Below are 20,941 nucleotides of genomic sequence, written 5' to 3'. Positions count from 1 at the left end.
CCAGGGCGCAGCGCCCGCAGGTGGCCGGCTGCTGCCTTCGGCCCCGCTGCCACTCCCGCTGCCTCTCCCCGCGAGGCCCCCCTGGAGAGCAGCGCGCCCGCGCCTGGCCCCGCGCTCCCTGCCCCGCGCTCCCTCCCCTGCTGGCCCCACCGCCTCTCCCCGGGCGCTGCCCCTGCTGCCCCCAGAACGACCACACGGGGGAGCCAGAAGCAAGCCGGGCGAGGGGGGTGACTGCGCACGCGTGCCTCCCTAACCTCCCACTACCTAGGGACACCTGCGCGCCCTTGGGGGGGGCGTCTGGGTACTAGGTCTCCTCAGAAATGCTAGACAAACGCTTATCCCATTGAATTGTGACTGATAACAAGAGCGGTTAGCAGTCGTTGAGGCAAACCATGCGTTCTGAGGGGGAGGGGCTGAAAGGCCCAACTCTAGGTGTGGATTAGCCTCTCTCTCCTGACTGTTCTCTCTTCCTGAATTTTGAAGCTCCGTTATTCAGTACATAAACACTCAGGATTATTATATTTCCTTCACTAATTGGCCTCTTATCATTATGAAATAACCTTTCCTATCCCTGGTAATATTCTTTGCTCTGAAAGTTACTTTGATACTAATATAGCCACTCCAGCTTTCTTCTGATGACCATGAGCATGATATTTATTAATCCATCCTTTTACTTTTAAGCTGTTTGTGTCCTTATATTTTATTTTATTTTATTTTAAAGATTTTATTTATTTATTCATAGACACAGAGAAAGAGGGGCAGAGACACAGACAGAGGGAGAAGCAGGCTCCACGCAGGGAGCCGGATGTGGGACTCGATCCCGGGTCTCCAGGATCACACCCCAGGCTGCAGGCAGCACCAAACCGCTGCGCCACCAGGGCTGCCCATGTCCTTATATTTTAAAATAATTTCCTGTAGACAGCAAAGAGTTGGATCCTGTTTATTTTAAAATCCAACTGGATAATCTCTGCCCTTTAATTGGGTTATTTAGATCATTTGCATTTAATGTGATTACTGATATAATTAGATTTTAAATCTATCATCTTTCTATTTTTTCCTGTCTTTCCTTTCTGTTCTTTGTTCCTTTTTTTCCCCTGCCTTATTTTGGATTAATTGAATATATTCTATGATTCCATTTAATTTCATTTGTTGTCAGCCCACCCACATGTGCCAAAGGCAGGAGCCAGTTCCCAGCTGTCCTGCTCCACTCTGGCTACATTTAAGACAGCCGCTCCACCTTCCACAGATTTCCTTCCACACTCCAGAAGCCAGAGGTGCGGGCCAAAGCTGTCAGTGATTCATCTCCACTAGACAGCCGCCTCTCATAGGAGCTGCCCTGAGGCCTATCTGACCAGCTCAGGCCAACCCATGGAGCTTGTTTCTTATGAGGCAGAGCTGAAAGGTTTCCCACCCAGGAGGCACCTGAGATCCTGGTTCTGGGGAGAGACAGAACTCTAGTACTTATTTCTAGAGAAACCCTTAAGTATTGGAGACATTTCCCTGCAATCCTCACAGTCCCACTCCCTACTGCTACCCTGGAATCAGGGGCTGCCTGAGATGGGCCTCTGGCTGGACCAGGTCAGTCCTGAGTCTCTGAGAAGGCAGCCAGGTCTCTTTCTATGTGTCGTAATGCAAGGGCTGTTCATGTCTCACCCTGGTGACCACACTGCCCTGGCTCACTGGTCTTGTCCGGAAAGGGGCAGTGGAGATATGGGGACTGTAGACCAGAAACATCTCTTGTTTCTCTAGTCCCACCAAAGGAGGACAAGCATAAGGCAGCCTCCCTGTGCCTGAGTCAGATGTGGCATGAGCTCTTCAGGACGTGTGCCTGTTGGTCAGTGTGCCTCTTGGTTTGCATTCAGTGTTTTTAAGCATCAGGGCCCTATCAGAGCTGTTTACCTAGCAGCCAAGCAACAGAAGTGCTGTGTGGGCTGGAGCCTGCAAGAAAGTGAATCTCCTGTGAGTCTATCCTAAGTGGTGTGTAGCCGCTTACCTTTTATGACAGGAAGTCGTCTGGGGAGAAATTGAGCTCTCGGCTCTGCACAGCTGGCTTACTGCTGTAAAATGCTGCTCTCAGGATGGAGAGTGGAATTCTTAAGATTCAACGCTGAGAGGACATCTGGGAAAGGCTGCCTCTGAAAAAGCATGGGGAAGGTGGGGGTGTCCGGTATGATTGGTGAACATGTATCAGGAGGACTTGGGGGATTTTGACAGGCAGAGAAAACAGCAAAAACAAACCACAAGAGGGCAGGGCAGCTGCTAGGATTGTGAATCAAATTCTGCGCAGCTGCCGGGAGGGAAGCTGTCTTGTGGCTAGAGGTGGGTATGAACTCCTGGCTGGGCATGGGTTGGGAAGGGCCTTGAAGGTCCTTGGGGACCTGCTCTGGAGTTTGGAACACCTCTAGGTACTGGGGAGTTGTTGGAGGAAGGAAGTTGTAATGGAAAGCTGTCAGACACAGGGAGTCTGGCTTTGAAATCAGATTCTACTGGTTACTTGCTCTGTGACCTTGGGCAAATGAACCACCCTGAACCTCAGTTTACTCATCTGCAAAATATCTCCTTGCAGGGTTGGGCCAATCAAGAGAGATCAGGAAACATATACGAGTTTAGTAACTCTAATATAACTTCTTATTTCATGTTGTTCTACTAGACTGTCTGGTGAGAGACAGATACTGTCTTATTCAGGCCTGAATCTGAACTCCTCGTCTAGTACTTGCCATGTGGAAGGATGCCTGGTACGTGTTTCTTAAATGAATGAATGAAGGAATAAGAAACTAGAGCAGACACATAGCAATAATTATAATATAGTATAGTAATAGTTACTCAATAACTATTAGTTGAAATTAGAATAGGTTTTATGATAGAACAGCCTTGATCAGATCTCAGTATAGATCTGATCTATATACTCAGGCAACAAGGGGGCCGGGAATTTGGAGAAGGCAGAGATCAATACAAAGGAAATTACTAGAAGGCTTTTCAATAATCTACATTAATGGCATTCATTGAGCCAGGAATACTAATGGTGAAGGAGCAGGGAATAACGAGCTCAATTTTGGACGTGTTGCCAGCGAGGCTCCAAAGAGGAGGGCTGGGTACTCAGTGAGCTGTGCAAGTATCCATCTGGAGCTACCTGGGATGGAGAGGACTTTTAGACATGAGCCTGTGAGGTATAGGTGATACTGTTGGCACATGTGAGACTGAGCTCCCAGGGAGAGCACAGGCATATGGCGGCAGGGGAGGAAGAGAAGAAGAAGTCAATGGCTGGACCCCAGAAAGCCCTAACAAGCTCAAGGGAAGACAAGGGCATAGGCCCACTGAGAAAGTAGTTCCTGCCTTCTTGGTGATGGGCTTTGATTTCAGGGAGGATGGTATTACGGGAGCAATCACTGTACTACTGTCCTACTATGGAATGTTCCAGGGCTTGGTTCTGGAGTCAGACCAGCTGGGTTGATTTTGGCTCCACCATTAACTAGCATGTTTGACTACCTGCAAATTACTGAACTTGCCTGCACCTCCTTTTCCTCTCAATAAAAGAGACATAGTAACTGTAGCTTCCTTGTCAGTTTCTTATAGGGATTACATGAAAAACAATGCCCTAAGAATGATTTCAAAACTATGTTTCAGGGGTCGAGTGGCACTTCACCCTAGTTTTCAGCCTCTGAATATGTTGGTAGATCATAAGGCCCCAAAGCTGACCTCCACCTTGACACCCTTTAGCTGGACAGATGAGGAATCCTGAGGCTCAGAGCTGTTCCAGATGCCATATCAAGCTGGAGTTGGAGCTGGGATAGAATGCCAGCTTCTGACTTTCAGTCTTGTGATGCGGCTTTTCTGGAACAGGCAGAACCACACAGTGGATCAAACGAGGAGCTCTGGGCACATGTCAGGATCACATCTGAGAACGGATGAAAGCTTAAAATAGTGTCTTTCATCATCTGAAACTTTGAGCCAGGAAAGCCACCCATTTCACCATTTCAGTGAGGCTTTCTGAACCCCAGCTGGATGCCATGGATTTAAGGCTCCGGAGGCTGCATCCTAAGGTCCGGATACCTCTTCTGCGGCCCAGGGACAAGAACAGCCTGTCCCTATTCTTTGTGTATTCACCACCAGAGGCTTAAAAGGCTATTGCTCAGGCTCTTGCATTCCCCTACCCCCTTCTCTTCCTCTAGGCAGGTTCTCACTGCTGTTGATTATTCATGGGGAAGAGGTGCCGATGGGGTCATTAGACACTGGAAGAAATCCTGTCTTCCTTTTTAGGGCTCCTGGAGCTTCAGTCTGGATTTTTCCTCCTGGAGGAAACCTATTGTATTATGTTTGATCTTTGCAGATTTCTTCTAGTCCCATGGTCCTCACCAACGTAGTCTCCAGGCCTAGAGTCATTGACAGGTGGAGTGGGGGTGGGGAAAAGCACTAACTAGGAGGTAAAAGACTTGGAAAGCATGAGCTGTGATGAAACATATTACTTCCCTCACTTTCATATCTGTAAAATGGGTATCATAACCTGCTTTTGAGATTCTAGAGCCATCTGAGTCATGAATGCTCAAAAGGCTTTCAGGAGCCCTATTCACACACCAGTTTTTCATAATATTTGGAATGGCATGGAACAGCACCCTAAAAGAACACAATGGCACTTAGAACTTTTCCTAACCAGGGCTGGCAGCTAGCCTGTTGCTCACGAGGAGAGATGCATGCTGACTCCTGGGGCTCTTTGGCTTGGCGTTCAAAGAGCTGTATTTTAAGATTGTGCATTTTGAATATGTAGCCTTGCAGTTGCTTCACAGAGATCCCTGCATGACTCCAAGGACACAGTATGGCCACAAAGAATCTGGGGCCTGTTTTTTCTTAAGTATTGGATTCCCACTGAGCCGGGAGGTTCCTTTTATAAAGAAAAATGTGTTACTTTGCTGGCTGGACAAAGCAGGTAGGCTATGGGTGGCCCGAGGATTATGCAGCCCCACCCCCACCCCCACCCCCCCACCCCCCCACCCTAGCATTCATCATTCTGGCATTGCGCTGCACTTGGAAGCACTTGTGAGGCTAATACCAGGTTCCTTTGCCTGAACCACTGTCTCTGGGGACACCCTCCCCGTCAACCAGTCTCTAAAATACTCATTTGAAGAAAAGATTGTTCCAGATCAAGCCAGAGGTTCTTCCATCCTATAAAATGTGAACTCTTCCCCCAAAACACCTGGTAACTCACTCCTGCCCCCATCCCAACTGCTTACCTCCACCTGGTATCTTCCTGCTGGTGTTGACCATTCTCTTGAGCCCAGGACGGCCAGCCGGCTAGGGTGCCAACTCTCAGCTGTCTCATGTTTGTACCTGCCAGGCACTCACGGGCTTCTGGGAAAAAGATTGTGTGGGAGGATGGAGCCCAACTGGGCTGCAGTTTGAAACCCTCCTGAGCACTGACAGATTTGGCTAAGGTGGGGGAAGGTGGGGATTCCTCATAAAAATAACGAGAGCTGAAAATGGAGTTGGCAGCGTGGTATCTGGAGGCTGAGTCTAGCCCTCTAGCCAGCTTGTGCTTTCTGGGACTGGATTGTTTCAGACCTGCAGGGAAAACCACGGAAATCTACCTGGCGAGTCCTGAATTCCCCTCTCAGCCACTCTCTGGGCGGCTCCTGGGGCCATAGGCCATCAGACTCTGTGAGCGCCGTCTCCAAAGGTTTGTTTTCCTTTTCTGGGACTCTGGGCGCCACTGTGCTGAAAGATGGCAGAGTGCACACCAAAACAGTCCCAGTCCTGCTGAGAGCCGAGATTTCCAGTGCCTAAGAGATGGGCCCTAGGCCTGGGTCTGAGTCCCAGCATACATACCCTACTTGTAGGACTCTGAGCCTCAGTTCCCTCATCCATAAAATGGGAATAATCATCTCTATCTCAAGGCTGCTGAGCAAGGTAAATGACTGGACACATGCAGGAATTATGCAAGGGAGGGTACCTCTAACTGCTATGACTGTACAGACAGGGTCTGAGAAGTTATTGGGGTGTCCCCCTAATTGCTTTGAGGGCTAGACCCTAGTCAAGGAAGATGTTCCTTCATCCAGTCTGATGGTACAGGAGCCATCTTTGATGGGAATGACAAGAACCGGCAAAGACCCACTCCTTGGCCAGACCCTGGCGGGGGGAGAGGGGGGGAATGTGCAAATAACCTGGGTGGTGTCTTCGGGCTCCTTTGGTATCCTGAGTCTTGGGGGGGGGGGGGGGGGAAGGCTTGCGCTCCAGGTTGCCATAACTTTGCATATGATTTGCATATGCGTGTGGGGCCTCTGCAGTTGGTTCTGGCCTTTCCACGTTAAAATATTGCTGCTTCTCCAGGCAGGCACGAGATACTGACTTTCTTCTTCTCCGCTTACTTCTCTAACCACTCGGAGTGACCGGGCTCCTTCACCCGGTGATGGGGGACGTGGCTGGAGGGGGACGGGCGGCGGGACGCGGAGGACCGCGGGGCACGTCCCACCCCGGGGCGCCGAGCCATCGCGGTGCTGAGAACGAGCCCGAGCCCTGGACCGGCTCCCCTGGACCGGCTCGTTGCAGAGGGATGGAGACAGGCCCGGGAACGTTCTCCCCGCGGCGCTCCTGGTCCGCTCCCTCCCCGCATCCCTAACCTGACCTCTGGTGCGCGGGGCCACCTGCGCCCGGATCCGGCGCCACCGCCACCGCCACCGCCACCGGGAGGCGCGAGGCGCGGGCGCGGGCGCGGGCGCGGGCGGGGGAGGGGCGCCGCGGCCGCCGCGCCGGGCTTCGGGGAACCTTGCGAGAGGAAGTGGCTTCCGACTCCTCTGCGCGGGCGAGGGCAGGAAAGGCGCGGGCAGGCGGGGGAGGCGTCGCGGCGGCGCTGCGCGGGGCGGAGGGGACGATCCCGATGCCGATGCCGCTGCCGCTGCCGATGCCCAGGGAGGCGGGCGCCCGCGTCCCCCCCGAGCTCGCAGCGCGGCCGGCGCCGGGGAAGGGGCTGCGCCTGGCCGGGTGACCGCCCGCCCGCCCGCCGGGGCCGGGGCCGGGGCCGGGGCCGGGGCCGGGGGCTCGCCCGGGCGGGGACCCCCCTCCGCTCGGCTCCCCGCGGCGCCGGCCGGATGACGGTGGACAGCAGCATGAGTAGTGGGTACTGCAGCCTGGAGGAGGAGCTGGAGGACTGCTTCTTCACCGCCAAGACCACCTTCTTCAGAAGCGTGCAGAGCAGAGCCCCCTCCAAGGTAAACAGCCTGAGCCCCGGAGCCGGTGCCGCGGGGGGGGGGCCGAAGGGGCGCCGCGGTCCAGGCCAACGGGCCGCGCATGTGCTACCCGGGGGGGGGGCGCCCCGGGGACCCTCGTGCTCCTCGGTGGAGCGGACCCCGGGTTGGATCTGGAGCCCCCGCGGGACCACCAGCAAGCACTTTCCAGTATTTCCTGGCCCTGGACCCTTTCAAAATGGCTATGACTTGGGGACAGCGCTCGGCTGGGTGTGGCGGCAGGGTCACCTGTGCCCGGGAGGGTGGCGGCCACCCGCTCTGTTTCCCTCCCCCCACCCCCCCCCCCACCCCCAGCAAGTTCTGAGCCCCGAAGCCCTGGGTGGAAGGTGGATGGCGCCCCGGAGGATAAACATTCCTAGGTTGAAACTTCCGTATTGTCAGTGGTCAGAAACCATCTTAAAACACAGTTTTAGTGACTTTGCAGAAGTGCAGGGTGTTTGTAGAAGCAAACCAAAACTTCTCTCCTAAGTCGCCATCCTACTCCCATCTTCGCCTCCAGGCTGGGTTGGGGTAACCTAAAGGGCGTTGTGTGTGTTTCCCCAGAGGGCTGTATGTGCTCCCCGCCCCGGACACCCAGCGCGCCTGAGTCCCCTGGGTGAACCATCCCAGTTGCTACAGATCACAACGGGGTGGGAGTGGTGGTAGAGCCCTGTTCGTTTATTTGTTATGCTGTTTGGGTGAAAGGGTTCCAAGTCAGGTCCTTGGAGAGGTAGCCTAAAAGGACTGTTCTCCAACAGAAGTGAGCTGTTAAATATCCTAGGTGGGTGCAGGCTCATCATTAACTTAGCAGTCCTACATGGGTCAATTGACCAAAAACTTACCCAAACCTGACTCTGGGGCCTCCTTTGTGAGTAATTCATCTTGCCAGTTGGCCCTGTGTTTGTCGGGCTCTGACATCACACAAAGGTACTGGACCTCTCCTTCCTGAGAGGACGCCCAAGAACCAAAGGAAACGGTTTCAACTTTAGTGTTTGAAGGCATCAACTAAAACGGGCCCCTGGAACCGGCACCTGCTTTCTGGGGCACCCCCTCATGAAGCTGGGGAGCAGGGCCGGTCCTGGAGGGCTGGGGGCAGGAGTGGGTAGGGCTGTAGATCGGGCTCATGGAGAACAGCGTGGCGGCAGAGGGGAGGTGTCCTGCTCCCTCTTGGGCTTCTTGCCTTTTTGTGCGGACTGCCCCCCTGACCCCTACCCCACAGGCACTCCAGCTGCCTGGGTCTTTAGATGGGCGGTTCTCAACCTTAGCTGCACACTGGAGTTACCTGGGGAGCTTTAGAAAATGTGGGTACCTGCCCACAACGGGAGAGTCTGACTTAATGGGTTTGGGATGCAGCTGGGGCATCAGGATTTTGAAAAGCTCCCCAGGTAACTCTGATACGCAGCTGAGGTAAAACCATTGCTCTACAGAGTTTTGCTGCTGCCCTGGGCGGAAACGGTTCCTGTTTCTTTAGAACAGAGTTTAGCGGCTGCACTTACAGCCAGCCAGGCTGTGAGCCCTTGGTCCCAGACAGTGGGCTTCTTGCATGATGGGGTGGAGGAATGGGCCCCAAGAAGCTGAGGTTTCTTTTACTTGGCAAAAGAAGAAGGTAGCTGTGTCTCCTATTTCTTGGGAGAGATAGAAATATCTTGTAAGAAACTATGCTGGGGCGGCGTTGGGGATGGTGGGTGACTTGTTCTTGGCTCAGACAGCCTCCCAGCGCTGCTTCCTAGCATCACTCCTGAAAATACTCCTTTGATTCAGCATCACACATCCGCTCTTTCTTGACTTTGGTTCTTGAATCCATTCCCTCACATGAGGCCTCTGCGTGACTCATTTTGGCCCAGCACAGAAGCCCTGGGGGCGGGGGCAGGAATCCCTTCTAAGAAACTCATGTGTTGGACCCCCTGCATGGGGTGATACGGATGAATGCTTCTAAAAGGAAAGGATGGTGGGCCCGCCACCCCCCAGGGCCTGGCCACCACCTAGCCCCTGGATGAGATGTGGACCGAAGGGCAGCGCTCCTCTGGCCAGGACTCGATTTCAGCGCAGGCCTGTCTGGGGAGCGAAGGGCTGTGTGCCCGCCGTGGGAGCTGGGGAAGCTTCACCCAAACGTTTCTTTCATCCTTCCAAGTGTCTGACGTTCCGCCTTTAATCACATTTTCAGCTCAGTCTTCTCTCTTGCAGCCACTTCTGGAAAGGCATTTCCAGGAGACCTGCCCTATCACAATCCCATCCTGACCCCTAAAGACGATGCCTTTTTCCTACCCGAAGACAGATCACCCCTGAGCTCCTAAGGGAATTCCTGTTTCCAGTCTCCAAGGAAAGGCCTTTGTGTTTCCCTAGGGCCCCCATCCCGGCAACATCAGGACAGGTGGTGGCTATAAATAGCCTTGTCTGAACAACCTGGATCTGCCCTGGGGTGGGGGGGGAGCTGCAGGGAAGCATCACTGCTTCTCCTGTTGCCACCACGTGGGAGTTGTCACTGGCTCTGCCTCCAAGGAGGCCCCCCCCTCTCTCCAGCCCCATGGGCAAGAGGTTGGGGAATGAGAAAAGCCTACCCGTTCACAGAAAGGAGGCCCCAGAAGGTGGAGAGACAGCGGCACAGCAAGTTTATGATGGAGTCAGGGTCAGAACCTACACCGCTTGCCTCCGGACCCAGAGAGTTTTCTACATTAAGCCTATGGACAGCAGCATGTGGCCATTGACAGGGCTGGTGACGGTGAAGCTGGGGCCCCTGGCTATCCCTGCCATCTACCTCTTTATTCCCACCTGGGGTATGACCCTAGATGTGGGGCCAACTTCTGCCCTATTGGTTTCCCGAATGCCCACAGGTGGCAGGGTTTTGGCCTCTGAGCTCTCCAGGACCCCAAGGCTCTGGACCCACCCAGAGCTTCGAGTGGGTCCCCTGAGAACACATGAAGGCTGCTTCTTGCAGAAGATCGGGGCTGAAAGAAATCGTTTGGGCTAGTGCCTTGCTTTACAGATGGAGAAACTGAGCCCCAAAGAGGCAGGAGGGCTTCACCAGGCCACCTGGGCAGTCAGGTGAAGCCAGGGCTAACATCCTTCTTGGACTTTCTGTCAAGTATTCTTGATCCTCGTCACTCAGCAGGTGACGCGAGGCAGACTTTTTCCTTGTCCTCTCAGAGCCTTCTACAAAATGGAAAGACCCACACAACCTCATGCTCCACTCCATAAGGCACGCTAGCCGGGGGACATTGACTTTACAGTTGACTAGCTGGGAGTTCCCTGTCATCAGTTCCAAAATTTTACAACTTAAATCATATAAAAGTTCTTGTTGGTGTCTATCCTAAGATACTGCTTGCCGGGTATCCTCCTCACGTGTGTTTTCTTTGTGGATATGGAGAGCAGAAGGTTGACTCTATCTGTAGTTAAATATCCTTCAGCGCATGTGGGGCACACTCCCATCCCCCGTGCACTCCCATCCTCGGTTTTCTCTGCTCTGTGTTGACACCATTGATTCTTGAAAAATTCAAGGCAGATGCCAGGGATCTCAGAGGTCAGAGCAGAAGCCAGCTCTGTTTCTGTTCCTGCACTTGTCTGGCTGGTCAGCCCCCTTCCTGGACAGGGCGTCTGTGGCACCCCCGGGATGCCAGCCAGCCCTGGTGGTCCTGGGACCAGTCAGGGAAATACCGGTCTCTCCACCAGCAGCAGGCACACCCAGGCCTCGGGCACGGCACCTGCGCCTGCCCTTCTTGGCATGAGAGAAAAGAATACTAAAAATAAATTAGTTCCAAATTTGAGCAATAGTAATAAAAAAAAAAAAAGAGTCTTAAGAACTGTGGGACTATTTCACACTTCTCTGCAACATCTCAGGAGCCTGCACAGACCAACACTAACCTCAAAAGATGTTTCATGCTGGCCCAGCCCCAGGATAAGCCTTCCTTTCAGGCTGGAGGCTGTAGCCCCCTCCTGTGGAGTTCGCTGCCCATTGCCCTCTCGGGCCCTTCCTGGTGTTGCTTTTGTCCGTGAGGGCGGTAAGCCTCGGAAGCCCACCACTCACATCCCCTTTGGGTGCGGCGTAGCACCAAGCACTGGTTTCAGAAGCAGACTTCTGTCTAAGTGCCGGTTCGGTTGAGTTGCTCTGTCTTCTGTCTTGCATCCGGTATCCTCAGGATGGACGAAACAAACAGCCCCTGTTTTTCAGTCATGGGACATAAGAGCCAGTGATTTTCCTCTTTAAGTAGAGTTACAGTAGCAGGTGGGGGCTCCGGATAACACATGGGAGATTTCTGTGGGCCAGGCCCAGAGTGGTGTTTTTTATACCCACATGCTATTGGCCAGGACCAGGTCACATGGCCACACCTAACCACAGGGGAGGTTGGGAGGTGGCGTGCAGCTGTGAACTCAGGTGGCAGAGGAAGCAGGTTGTGGTGAGAGCGTTTAGCTGGCTCTGCCTCCCAGCCTTCCAACCCTCCTCTCTGCCCAACCGCCTTTGGAAGCTCTGCTCAGACTTTCTTGGCAACTTGCTGTAACTGTGTACCTCTCCTTCATCAGTCACCAAGGACCTGCCGTCCCTGGGTTGAGGTCCTGTCTTCCTCTGCTACACTGGCAACTCCTTGAGCACGGATGCATCTCCTCCCTTGGCCCCTCTCTGTGCCTCTGTAGCATCTGAAGCCTCTGGTGATGCTCCAAGATGGTCCAGCCCCTTCCCTCAGAGGAACTCTCTGGATCACTGTTTGAAAATGGAGATGCGGGGACCCCACCTCAGTCTCACTGGGTCTTGAATCTTTGTAGGTAGGACCCTCACATCTGCTTTAATCCAGGTGATGATCCTATTTCCTGAAGTCAGGGAACCACCCATTTAGGAAATATTTGGTAACTTCAATTGAAATACAAGATGGCACTTATCACAGATTCCAGAGAGGTTCCTAGGCCGGAAACTGGAGCCGGAAGCTACAAAGATTTGTCCTTTGTCACACAGCTAAGCGCTGAGGAGTCAGAGCCCCTGGGTCCCCGTTACCTTCCCTGTGACCCACTGAACAAGGCATGTCGGAGCAGCAGCCCTTTGCCATGAGGTAGTAGAAGCATCACAGAATGGTGAGCCAAGTCCTGGCTCTTTGTGCCAGCTCCAGCTATCCACTGAGGAGCCGTGGCCAAGTCACTTCATCTCTCCAGACTGGGGTCTTCGTCTTCCGTTCAGCAAGAACACTTATGTGGGAGCCTATCTTTATTTTCTTCCCCGAGGGTCCCTCCTCTGCCCAGGAGCAGACCTCCTCACCACCTTTTCATGGAGCCAGTGGGGAATTTAGGTCTCACCTACCAGGTTCTCAGCTGTAAGGACTTCCACTGGGAGCGGGGAGCGCTCTGGAAGAGGACCTGCATAGCTGGCACACATCCTCCCCACCCCCACCCCCACCCCCACCCCCACCTGCCCTCATTACTCAAGGCATCCTCACCTCTGCATTCCAGTTGCCTCTCCTCCGGCCCACCCTTGCTGCTTCCCCAGTTTAGACCATTTATCCTGACTCAGCTGGTTTTTCCCTATAAAGCAATTCTGGCCACAATTTGGGGCATATACAACATCCATCCACCCAAGCAGTTTAAGGAGGAAGGAAGAAAGACCCCTGCACTAGAAGCCAAGTCTGAATCCTGGCTCTTAGTTCACCATGTCAGGTTGGACTCTGGATCCAGGTTCTAGCCCAGGAGCTTTGAAAAGGTGGCCTGACTGGGCTCAGCCTGAGTATCCAGGGGCCTGGGCTCCCTTTTCCACTTTCAACTCTCCAGGTGACCTGCACCTGTGTACTTTCTGGCTTTGGGATCCTTCCATATGGAGGACCCAGACCTGTCCTCCTCCAGCGTCTCAGTTTCCTCTTCTAGATGACTCAGTCTACCCATAAAAGAGCATGGATACGTGGGCCTGGCCTCGCATATTCCCCGGGGGCCAGATACATTGGTCAAGAATCAGGAGCATTGCATTTCAGGGCCAGGAGGAGAAGGGAGCTGTAGAGGCAGAAAAGCCTTGAGTCACAGGGCCTGTGGCTTCTACCCACGGTGCTGTCCTGATTCCTCCCCCTCACCCCACTTAGCTAAGCTCAATACTCCCCAACCTGTGGCCCCCGTCCTACCTCTCCTCCTGGCTCTAGAGCAAAATTTTCTGTAGCCTATTGGAGGTTTTACATGGCCCCTCAGATGGCTAAAATCTATTATGTCCAGAACCGACTCATAAGTGATTTCTTTCTGTGTCTGAGGTCTTCTCCTCCCTCATTCAGCCTGTCACTGTGGGTTCTGTCTCCAGCGCTGCGGATGCCAGGCTCTCCCTTCTGCCCAGCGCCCTCCCGCCCTGCCTGGGTGTTCATCACCTCTCACCTGTGTACCTCAGGAAGTCACCCAACGGCCTCCATCCTGTTTCTTTCTCTTTTGTGCACCCTGCTTACGACTGCCAGGGGCCTACCACAAAGCCCTCAGGGCCTCCGCACTACTTCCAGAGCGAAGTCCACACTTGGTTCCTGTTCTTTATAGCATCCCAAACCCTGCAGTACCTAGGTCTGCAGGCCTCAATCAAACCATTGTGTTTTTAACTTTCTTACAGCACTGAACGCCAGGGTTGGGGAGACAGATAGATACAACTCAGTCTGCGCACTTACAGACCTTACGGCCCCCAGACGTGTTGTGCAACAGACCCTAGCTCTTCCCTCGCCATCCATGAAGTATTTGGATGCGGACTGCTAGGCAGAGGGACATCCAGGTGGAAGAGGCTGCATCTGCCCTGCAGCCACATGGCTTTTCATTAGACCAGCAGCTCCCAAGGTGGGGGCTGGAGGGGCCGGCTCCCAGAGCCCAACGGTTTGGGCATGAGTAGCCTATAGGGGGGCTGCGGGCAGGCTGGCTGCAGACTGACAATGACAGGGTTACAGCAGCCCCTGGGAGGGTACAGCAGATTCAGGCTCTGAAAGGCATAGACTCCCGGAGCCGGAGGAGACTGCCAGGAGTTGCGGCCATCCTCCTGTTCCCAAGTGGCCCTGCATGGGATCCATCCCAAGCAGGGGAGGGGAAGCTGTGGTCATCACCTCCATCCTCCCACAACCCGGTTTTCCGTCCTTCCTTGTCCAGGGTGCTGTATGGCCTGCTTCCAGCCGGTGGGACCCCTGCTCCCTGGGGCGCTGCAGACCTAAGGAGGTGGCAGCCCGGCCCTGAGTGGTTCTGATGGGCCACACATGCAGAATTGCTATAGCTGTCAAGCCAAACGATTGGCCCATTCCGTGAGGTCATATGGGAAAAAGGACTAGCCAAGGGTGAGGCTCCCACCCCACATTTGTTGTATTCCAAAACATGTGTTTTTTCCATTACCCATGTGGCACCTTGGGTGAAAGTCGAGTTTGAAAAGCTACAAATGAGCTCCAGTCTCCCGCCTCAAACTCCGGTGACCTGCCGTAGGAAGCGGGGGTTCTCATTCAGCCTGTTGCCTGGTGCTGAAATCCAGGTCACTTTTTCCTGCTCTGGGCTTGGGGAATCCGGGGCACCACACCTGCATCTCTGTCGCATCAGCCTCCAGCCAGTGAGCCCTTCCTCCTCTTTCTCATTGCCTGGCCGCCCCCCTGCCCCCCCCCATGAAGAGTGGTGTGGGATGGTCCCCTGCACCCCGAGGTGGATGGCAGGCAGGAGCTGGGTCTGCAGGGTACTGGCCTCACCGCCACAGGGAGGGGGGCAGGTCCTCCACTGGTAGGACCACGTGCAGAGGCAGTAGGCATGGCCAATCTCCAGTTCACACACAGCAGGGAAAGTGTGGAAGCTGGTGAATCTGGGGTGTCTAGAGACCATTTCCACTTGTTCTCACTTTCCCGAACACCAGCGTATCTTTCCTATCCCTCATTTTGATGGGCTGTAATTTTCTGGACCAGGGGCCACATCTTGGTCATCTTGTGTCCTCGGCATATGGGAGGTGCTTGATGCATGTTTGATAAAGGAGGAGTGGTCTTGGAGCCTCCTAAAGGGAGAGCCCTAAGGGGCAGCAGCAGGGGCTCCCCAGAGAGCGCATGCTGCAAGGTCCTCAGGGCACAGTGGGTGAAAGCTGATCTCCCAACTGTTCTAAAGGGAAGCTTGCTGAGATTCTGGATGTGGCATCAATGGATTTTTCCAGTAACTCTGAAAAGAAAAATCTCACTGAGTGAGCAGAAAATGCAAAGACAACTTTCCAAACATAGAGTGCCTCTCTCCATCCCATCTGTGATTGCTCAGCTGTTTGCCCCGGAGGATGAGGGCAGGCAGGACTGGGTCACTAAGCAACCAGCAGGGCACCTGCTGGCAGGAGTTGGCCTGGTCCTTCCTCAAGTGGGGCCTGGCGGTGGGGCGGCGGGGTGGAGGCCGAGGAGCCCACGTGAGGAGGCAGGAGAGCCTCCTGTGACAGGTGTCTTCTGTCTGCCTTTCCGCCATGGAGAGGGGCAGGAATAAACACACTTCTTGTTTGTCTTCATCTCCCAGTTTAATTCTGAGCAAGTGAAGACCCCGGTTTGGGAGTCACAGTAGTTGCAGCATCCTCTGTTGGCCCGGGTGGAGCGGGAAGGGCGTATGCTGCTCAGGGAACTCAGGCCCCTAAGCAAGCCCATGCCTGGGCCTGGGAAGCCAGCCCCAAGCCTTTGCTGTGTGTGGCTCAGGAAGCATGCTCATGGCCTGAGGCCTCACTTTGTCCTTCTGTACAATGGGAGACCTGCCCCTCCAGGGGACAATACGTGCTAACAGAGGGCCCAGCATTTGGTTGTGGGAGCTCAAGGAAAAATCCCGGCCTTGGGGAAATAAGGGCCATTTCGAGAAATGCAGATGGGTGGTGAATTTTGACAGGGGGAGGTGGAGGTCATGATTGGGGTGCATGGAAGCATTTAGCTCTGTTCACAGAACAGAGAAAGGGCAGGAGCTAGGGGGCTGCCGGGAAATGGTCAGAATGTATAGTAATAGCGGTGAATTATCGGGCCTTGACGTGTGGCAGGCACTGTTCTACATGCTTTACGTGTGCAGACTCATTTAATCCTCATAACGACCATCTGTGCTTTCCATCGAACAGTGGGGGAAACAGGCACAGAAGGGGTCACACAGTGGGAAGGAGCAGATCCAGGGTTAGGGCCCACGTCCGATGCTTAACTCCTAGCTTCTAGGCTATACTGTTTCTCCTAAGGCTCTTTCCAGAATTCCTGGTTGAAGCCTGGCAGTGAGGTCCCAAGGTGCCCACCAATGCGACCCCACTTCAGTAGCATCCATCGGGGAGTCTCTGAGGACGGTGCACTGTGCCAGGCCATTTAGGAGCAGAAGGAAACCAAATGCCCCGGCCCCTGTGCCTTTGTGTGACACCGTGAGACAACACACACTTGAGAAGACTCAGAGTGACTTCATAACCAATGAGACATGTTCCCGTGTCATCACTTGAGGTAGTGGAGTGGGGTTAGCTGGGCAGGCTGCACAGTGACAAGAGGACATGTGTGGGCTGGTGAAGAGGCCCCCAGCACCACCCAGCTTGTGGAGCTGAGGGCACAGGTAGGGTCTCCAGTTAGAGGGAGCCAAGAGGGACTGCGGGCCTTCCCACAGGGCAGCGCTGGCTGCCGTCCTGGCTGCTGGCACAAGTCCCAGGGGGGTGTGCAGTGTGGGTGCCAGGCGCCAGGCCCTGCCTCCCACGAGCCACTCTCCGCCTCTGAACTACGGAGTCACTTCTGGCGCTGGGTGCCCTGCACTCAGGGAGCTCCGGCCAAGCAGAAGCCAGCACCCAGTGTGAGAGGGGGCTCCTGAAGCCGGGGCGCCCACGTCCTGTCAACCCGGGTAGGAGTGTGTAACCAGAGCACACGAGCTGGGCTTCTACAACCCCCCGCCCCATGGCCCCCACATTCCGCTGGCCTCGACTGGGCGCTCTCAGAGCACATGGGATTGTCCGTGAAGCTGAGGAAGCCTTTCTTCCGAGTGTTTGTGTGTAGGGAGGTCTGCTGTGTGAGAGGAAGGAAGTGGTTTGGAGGTGGGGGTGGATGGCTCTGAGGCGAGCCCATTCCTAGCGCCCAGCTCCATGACGTCAAGAGCATGCCATGGCTCTGTGGCCTGCAGAAGAAAGACGGCACAGAGAGAAAGAAGTGTTCCCCACATCTTCCTCTGGCTGACGCATCCATTTTCCTAGGAGTGTATGGGCTGGAAAGGCAGACCCAGCTCCCTGACCGGGGCCAGCCATGGTGGGTTGGAGGGGGAGCATCTGAGGCAGGTTGGGGAGTCCCCACTAGTTGTCAGTCACCTAACAACTCCAGTTGCTTCAGAATGGGGGTGCCTGGGCCAGTTCATTTCGAGGCCCCTTCTAGATCTCTGAGCCCAGGCTTCTGTGTGTCTCTGTGGAGTCCCCTGGGAAGCTCTAAGACCCTCACGTCGCTGCAGAGCTCCTCTGAGTCGGGCTGCACTGTCTGGATCAGCCCCAGGGTCCGGCCTTTTCTTAGCGCGTGCAGGAGGGGTTGGGGCCTGGGAAAGAGCCTGCCGCTGGCGGAGGAGGGGGCCACCCTGCTCAGAAGCGGGACTGACTGCTCACTTGCTTGGAAAATGGAAAGTCAGGGACACTCCCGACTGTATGGGACCAGACAAAACCAGATGGCTACAAGGCCTCCAGTTTCCCTTGCCCTTAAGAATCCTCTTTTTTAAAAGTTGTGATAAAATATACACTACATAAAATTGACCATTTTTAAGTGCAGAGTTGGGTGGCAAGAGTGCTTTCACGTCGTGCCCCCGATCGCACCATCCATCTCCAGAATGTTTCCACCTCGCCTGGGCTCCATCCCCATTAGCCAGCAGCTCCCCACTCCGCGCTCCCCACAGCCCCTGGCGGCCACCCTTCTGCCTTCTGCCCCTGTGAATCTGACGACTCCAGGAGCCTCCTGTAACTAGAGTCATGTAGTATTGTCCTTTTGGACTGGCTTATTTCACTTAGTGCAGTGTCTTCAGGGTTCCCCCATTTGCCTGTGCCACAATTGTGCCACAATTTCCTTCTTTTTATGGGTGAATAATACTCCATTGCAGGTCTGTCCCACACTTTATCTACCCGTCTGTCAGTGGGTTGCTGTCATCTTTTGGTTATTGTGAATAATGCCACTGTCAGCATGAGTGTACAATTACTTGTTGAGTCTTCATTCTTACTTCTTGTAGGTACCAACCCAGAAGTAGGCCTGCTGGTTAATGTGGTGATTCTTTCTGTTTAATCTCTCAAGGACTTGCCAGTCCATTTACCATGTGGCTTCACCATTTCACATTCCCACCAGCTATGCCCAGGGTTCTAATTTCTCCACGATCTTGCCAAACGCCTGCTATTTTCTTTGTTTTTGATAATGGCCATCCTAATAAGTATGAGGTGGCATCCCATTGTGGTTTTGATTTGCATTTCCCTAGTGATGAGTGATGTTGAGCATCTTTTCATGTGCTTATTGGCCATCTGTGTATCTTTGGAGAAATGTCTATTCCAGGTTTTTGTCCATTTTTTAAATTGGGTCTTTTTGTTGTTGTTATTATTGGGTTGCTGGGGTTCTTTATGTGTTCTGGATAGTGATCCTTTGTCAGACATATGATTTACAGTGGCATCCTCTTTAAATTGGCTCTGAAAGAGCAGTGTCCAGCCTTCAGAGAGACTGGAGCCTGGGATGGGGTCTGGGGATGCACTCTGTCACCCTGCCCACCATCATCCCTGACTGAGGCCACAGTGCTCTGGCTCTGGGTGCAGAGATGGGAGAGATACAATCTCTAGTTTTGAAGGCAAAGTAAAGGGTCACAGAGGCAGAAAGGGGGATCTGAGTAAGGAGAACCGATCTGGAGAAAGACCCACTCATGCCCTAGAAACCCTCAGGGCAAGAGAAAACACGCCGAGGGAAAAGTCCTATGGCTGTGGCAGTAGAATGGACTGATGCCACCATATTCGGTCTGCATTCACATTTGAGACCTCTGAGCTGAGAGGGAGGCTTCAGGAAGGCCCAGGGTAGGCGAGAAGAGAAGGAAGGGATTTGCATCATCTGCTCTCAGAAACAGTCAGAGGACAGGAGTCTCCTTTGATTTCCAGCTGTTGTCTCAGAGGTGGAGCAGAGTGCCATGGACCAGGACCGATAGGAGTCTTACGCAATTCTGGAACCTTTTGATCTCCCTATGTTTGTTCTGGGGTTTTGTGTTCGTGTCTTATTATTTCTTTGTGTTTTATTCAGATCATTAGGCAGATGTTTAATGAGCCCGTCCTGTCTGCCAGGCACTGTTCTGGAGCTGCATCAGTATTCGGGGCAGCCCCTGCCCTTGAAGAGCTTGTGTTCTGTGATCAAGCTGATCAGCAGGGTGTGTGATGTGTGGGGATCAGCAGAGGCGGCCAGGGCCACAGTGTCTAGGCCATAGCCAGGTGTGGAGGAAAGGGTTAAGGAGGTCAGGAAGGTCAGGAAGACCTCCAGGACTGAGTACATGGGTAGCTTTACAGAGGGCAGGAGAGCAAGCAGTGTCCCTGGGGCCCACAGTCACAAGGAAAAGGGAGAGGAGTCCATCTAGGTCCCCAAGGGGGCCCCTGGGACTAGAGTAACCAAATATGTAGGTTTGCCAGAACTGTCCTGATTCTAGCACTAGAAGTCTTGCATCCCAAGAAAACTCTCATTCCCAGGTCTCTCTATGTGGGACTCAGGAGTTGAAAGCACTGCTGACTTCTCCGTGAGGCACAGTGGCAGATGGTGTCAGAGGGGCCCATGATTCTTTATGGGCCCACAGAAATGTTTTAATTTATTTTCAAATCAGGAGGGAAAAAATGAACTTCTAGGTTGAAGAATGTGTTTTCTTATATGATATCAATATATTTTTCTTTATGTCAATGCTATCATAAAATAACATTTCTGATCTATTTGTTTATGGAGGAAGAGGGGCCCACAGCCCCGAAGACAAACATGCTGAGGATACATGCTTAGGATACACTGAGTCGTGACGCGGCTCTGGCTGAAGGGCCTGTCAGAGAGCAAGGGGGCTCCCACGCGAGTCAGCCTCACCAACCAGCCTCTCCTCTGCCCTGCCAGACAGCTGCCTACCGGTGCTGATGGTGGAGGCCACACTGATGGCTCACCAGCCACTGCTTGCTCTGGACGTGCAGTGTGCTAAGCACTTCCACACGTGTAGTCTCATTTCATCTCTATGACAAATGTGTAGAGAAGGCCTTGTTGTCTGCGCTTCACAAAGAAATCTGAGTCTTGGGGAGACTGACTGGCCCATGTGCACAGACCCCTGAGGGCACATCAGCTGCTAGGCAAGGCAGTGAGGTCTAGGGGTGAGGCGCAGGAACTCTGGGTGATGACATACCATCCTCACTGAGTCATTTCAGGGACTAAATGAGATTGTGACTAGGGGGGCCCCAGCCCATTGGTGACTTATTATAATACTGAGGCACACAGTAGGGCTTGAACCCAGGTCACCACCTGCCGCTCCAGGGCCACAGGGCTCTCCCAGCCTCCTGCAGGAGAGGCGGCTCCTGGTCCTTCTCTGGTACTGACTCACCCCAGACGACCTGCCCCTGCTTGTGGGCTGAGAAGGCCACCTGCCAGAGGGAGGGACACCGAGTGCAGGCTCCGGGCCATGCTGGCCTCCCGGGGAGCGGGCATCTACCCCTTTCGTCAGGGGTTCTAAGTCAGAGGTTCCTATTTAGGACAGGCATTACAGAAGCCACAGGTGTTCGGGGCACACAGCTGTGGGGCAGCAGGGGAGCATCGAGGGGGCATGTCTGCAGATGGTGGTCCTCACGCACCACGCCTGAGGCT

At 54.0% G+C, this 20,941-nt stretch overlaps 1 protein-coding gene across 2 annotated transcripts in view; it reads left to right on the top strand.

Annotated features, from left to right (window-relative positions):
* RASSF5 (Ras association domain family member 5) overlaps positions 1-20,941 on the top strand; it is a 66,113-nt gene that overhangs the window by 31,164 nt on the left and 14,008 nt on the right. The window contains exon 1 of one of the 2 annotated variants that reach the window (XM_041773808.1): positions 6,776-7,196. The exons of the other annotated variant lie outside the window; for it this stretch is intronic. Coding sequence (XP_041629742.1) covers positions 7,077-7,196 — 120 coding nt within the window. The 5' untranslated portion in view covers positions 6,776-7,076. Of the gene's footprint in view, positions 1-6,775; positions 7,197-20,941 lie in introns of those variants that run through there. 2 annotated transcript variants of the gene reach the window in all.

This window comes from Vulpes lagopus, chromosome 11 (assembly GCF_018345385.1).
Source record: "Vulpes lagopus strain Blue_001 chromosome 11, ASM1834538v1, whole genome shotgun sequence".
In the NCBI taxonomy this organism is placed as follows: Eukaryota; Metazoa; Chordata; class Mammalia; order Carnivora; family Canidae; genus Vulpes; species Vulpes lagopus.
Note: the sequence above shows the minus strand (reverse complement) of the source record. Positions and strands in the feature narration are given on the sequence as shown.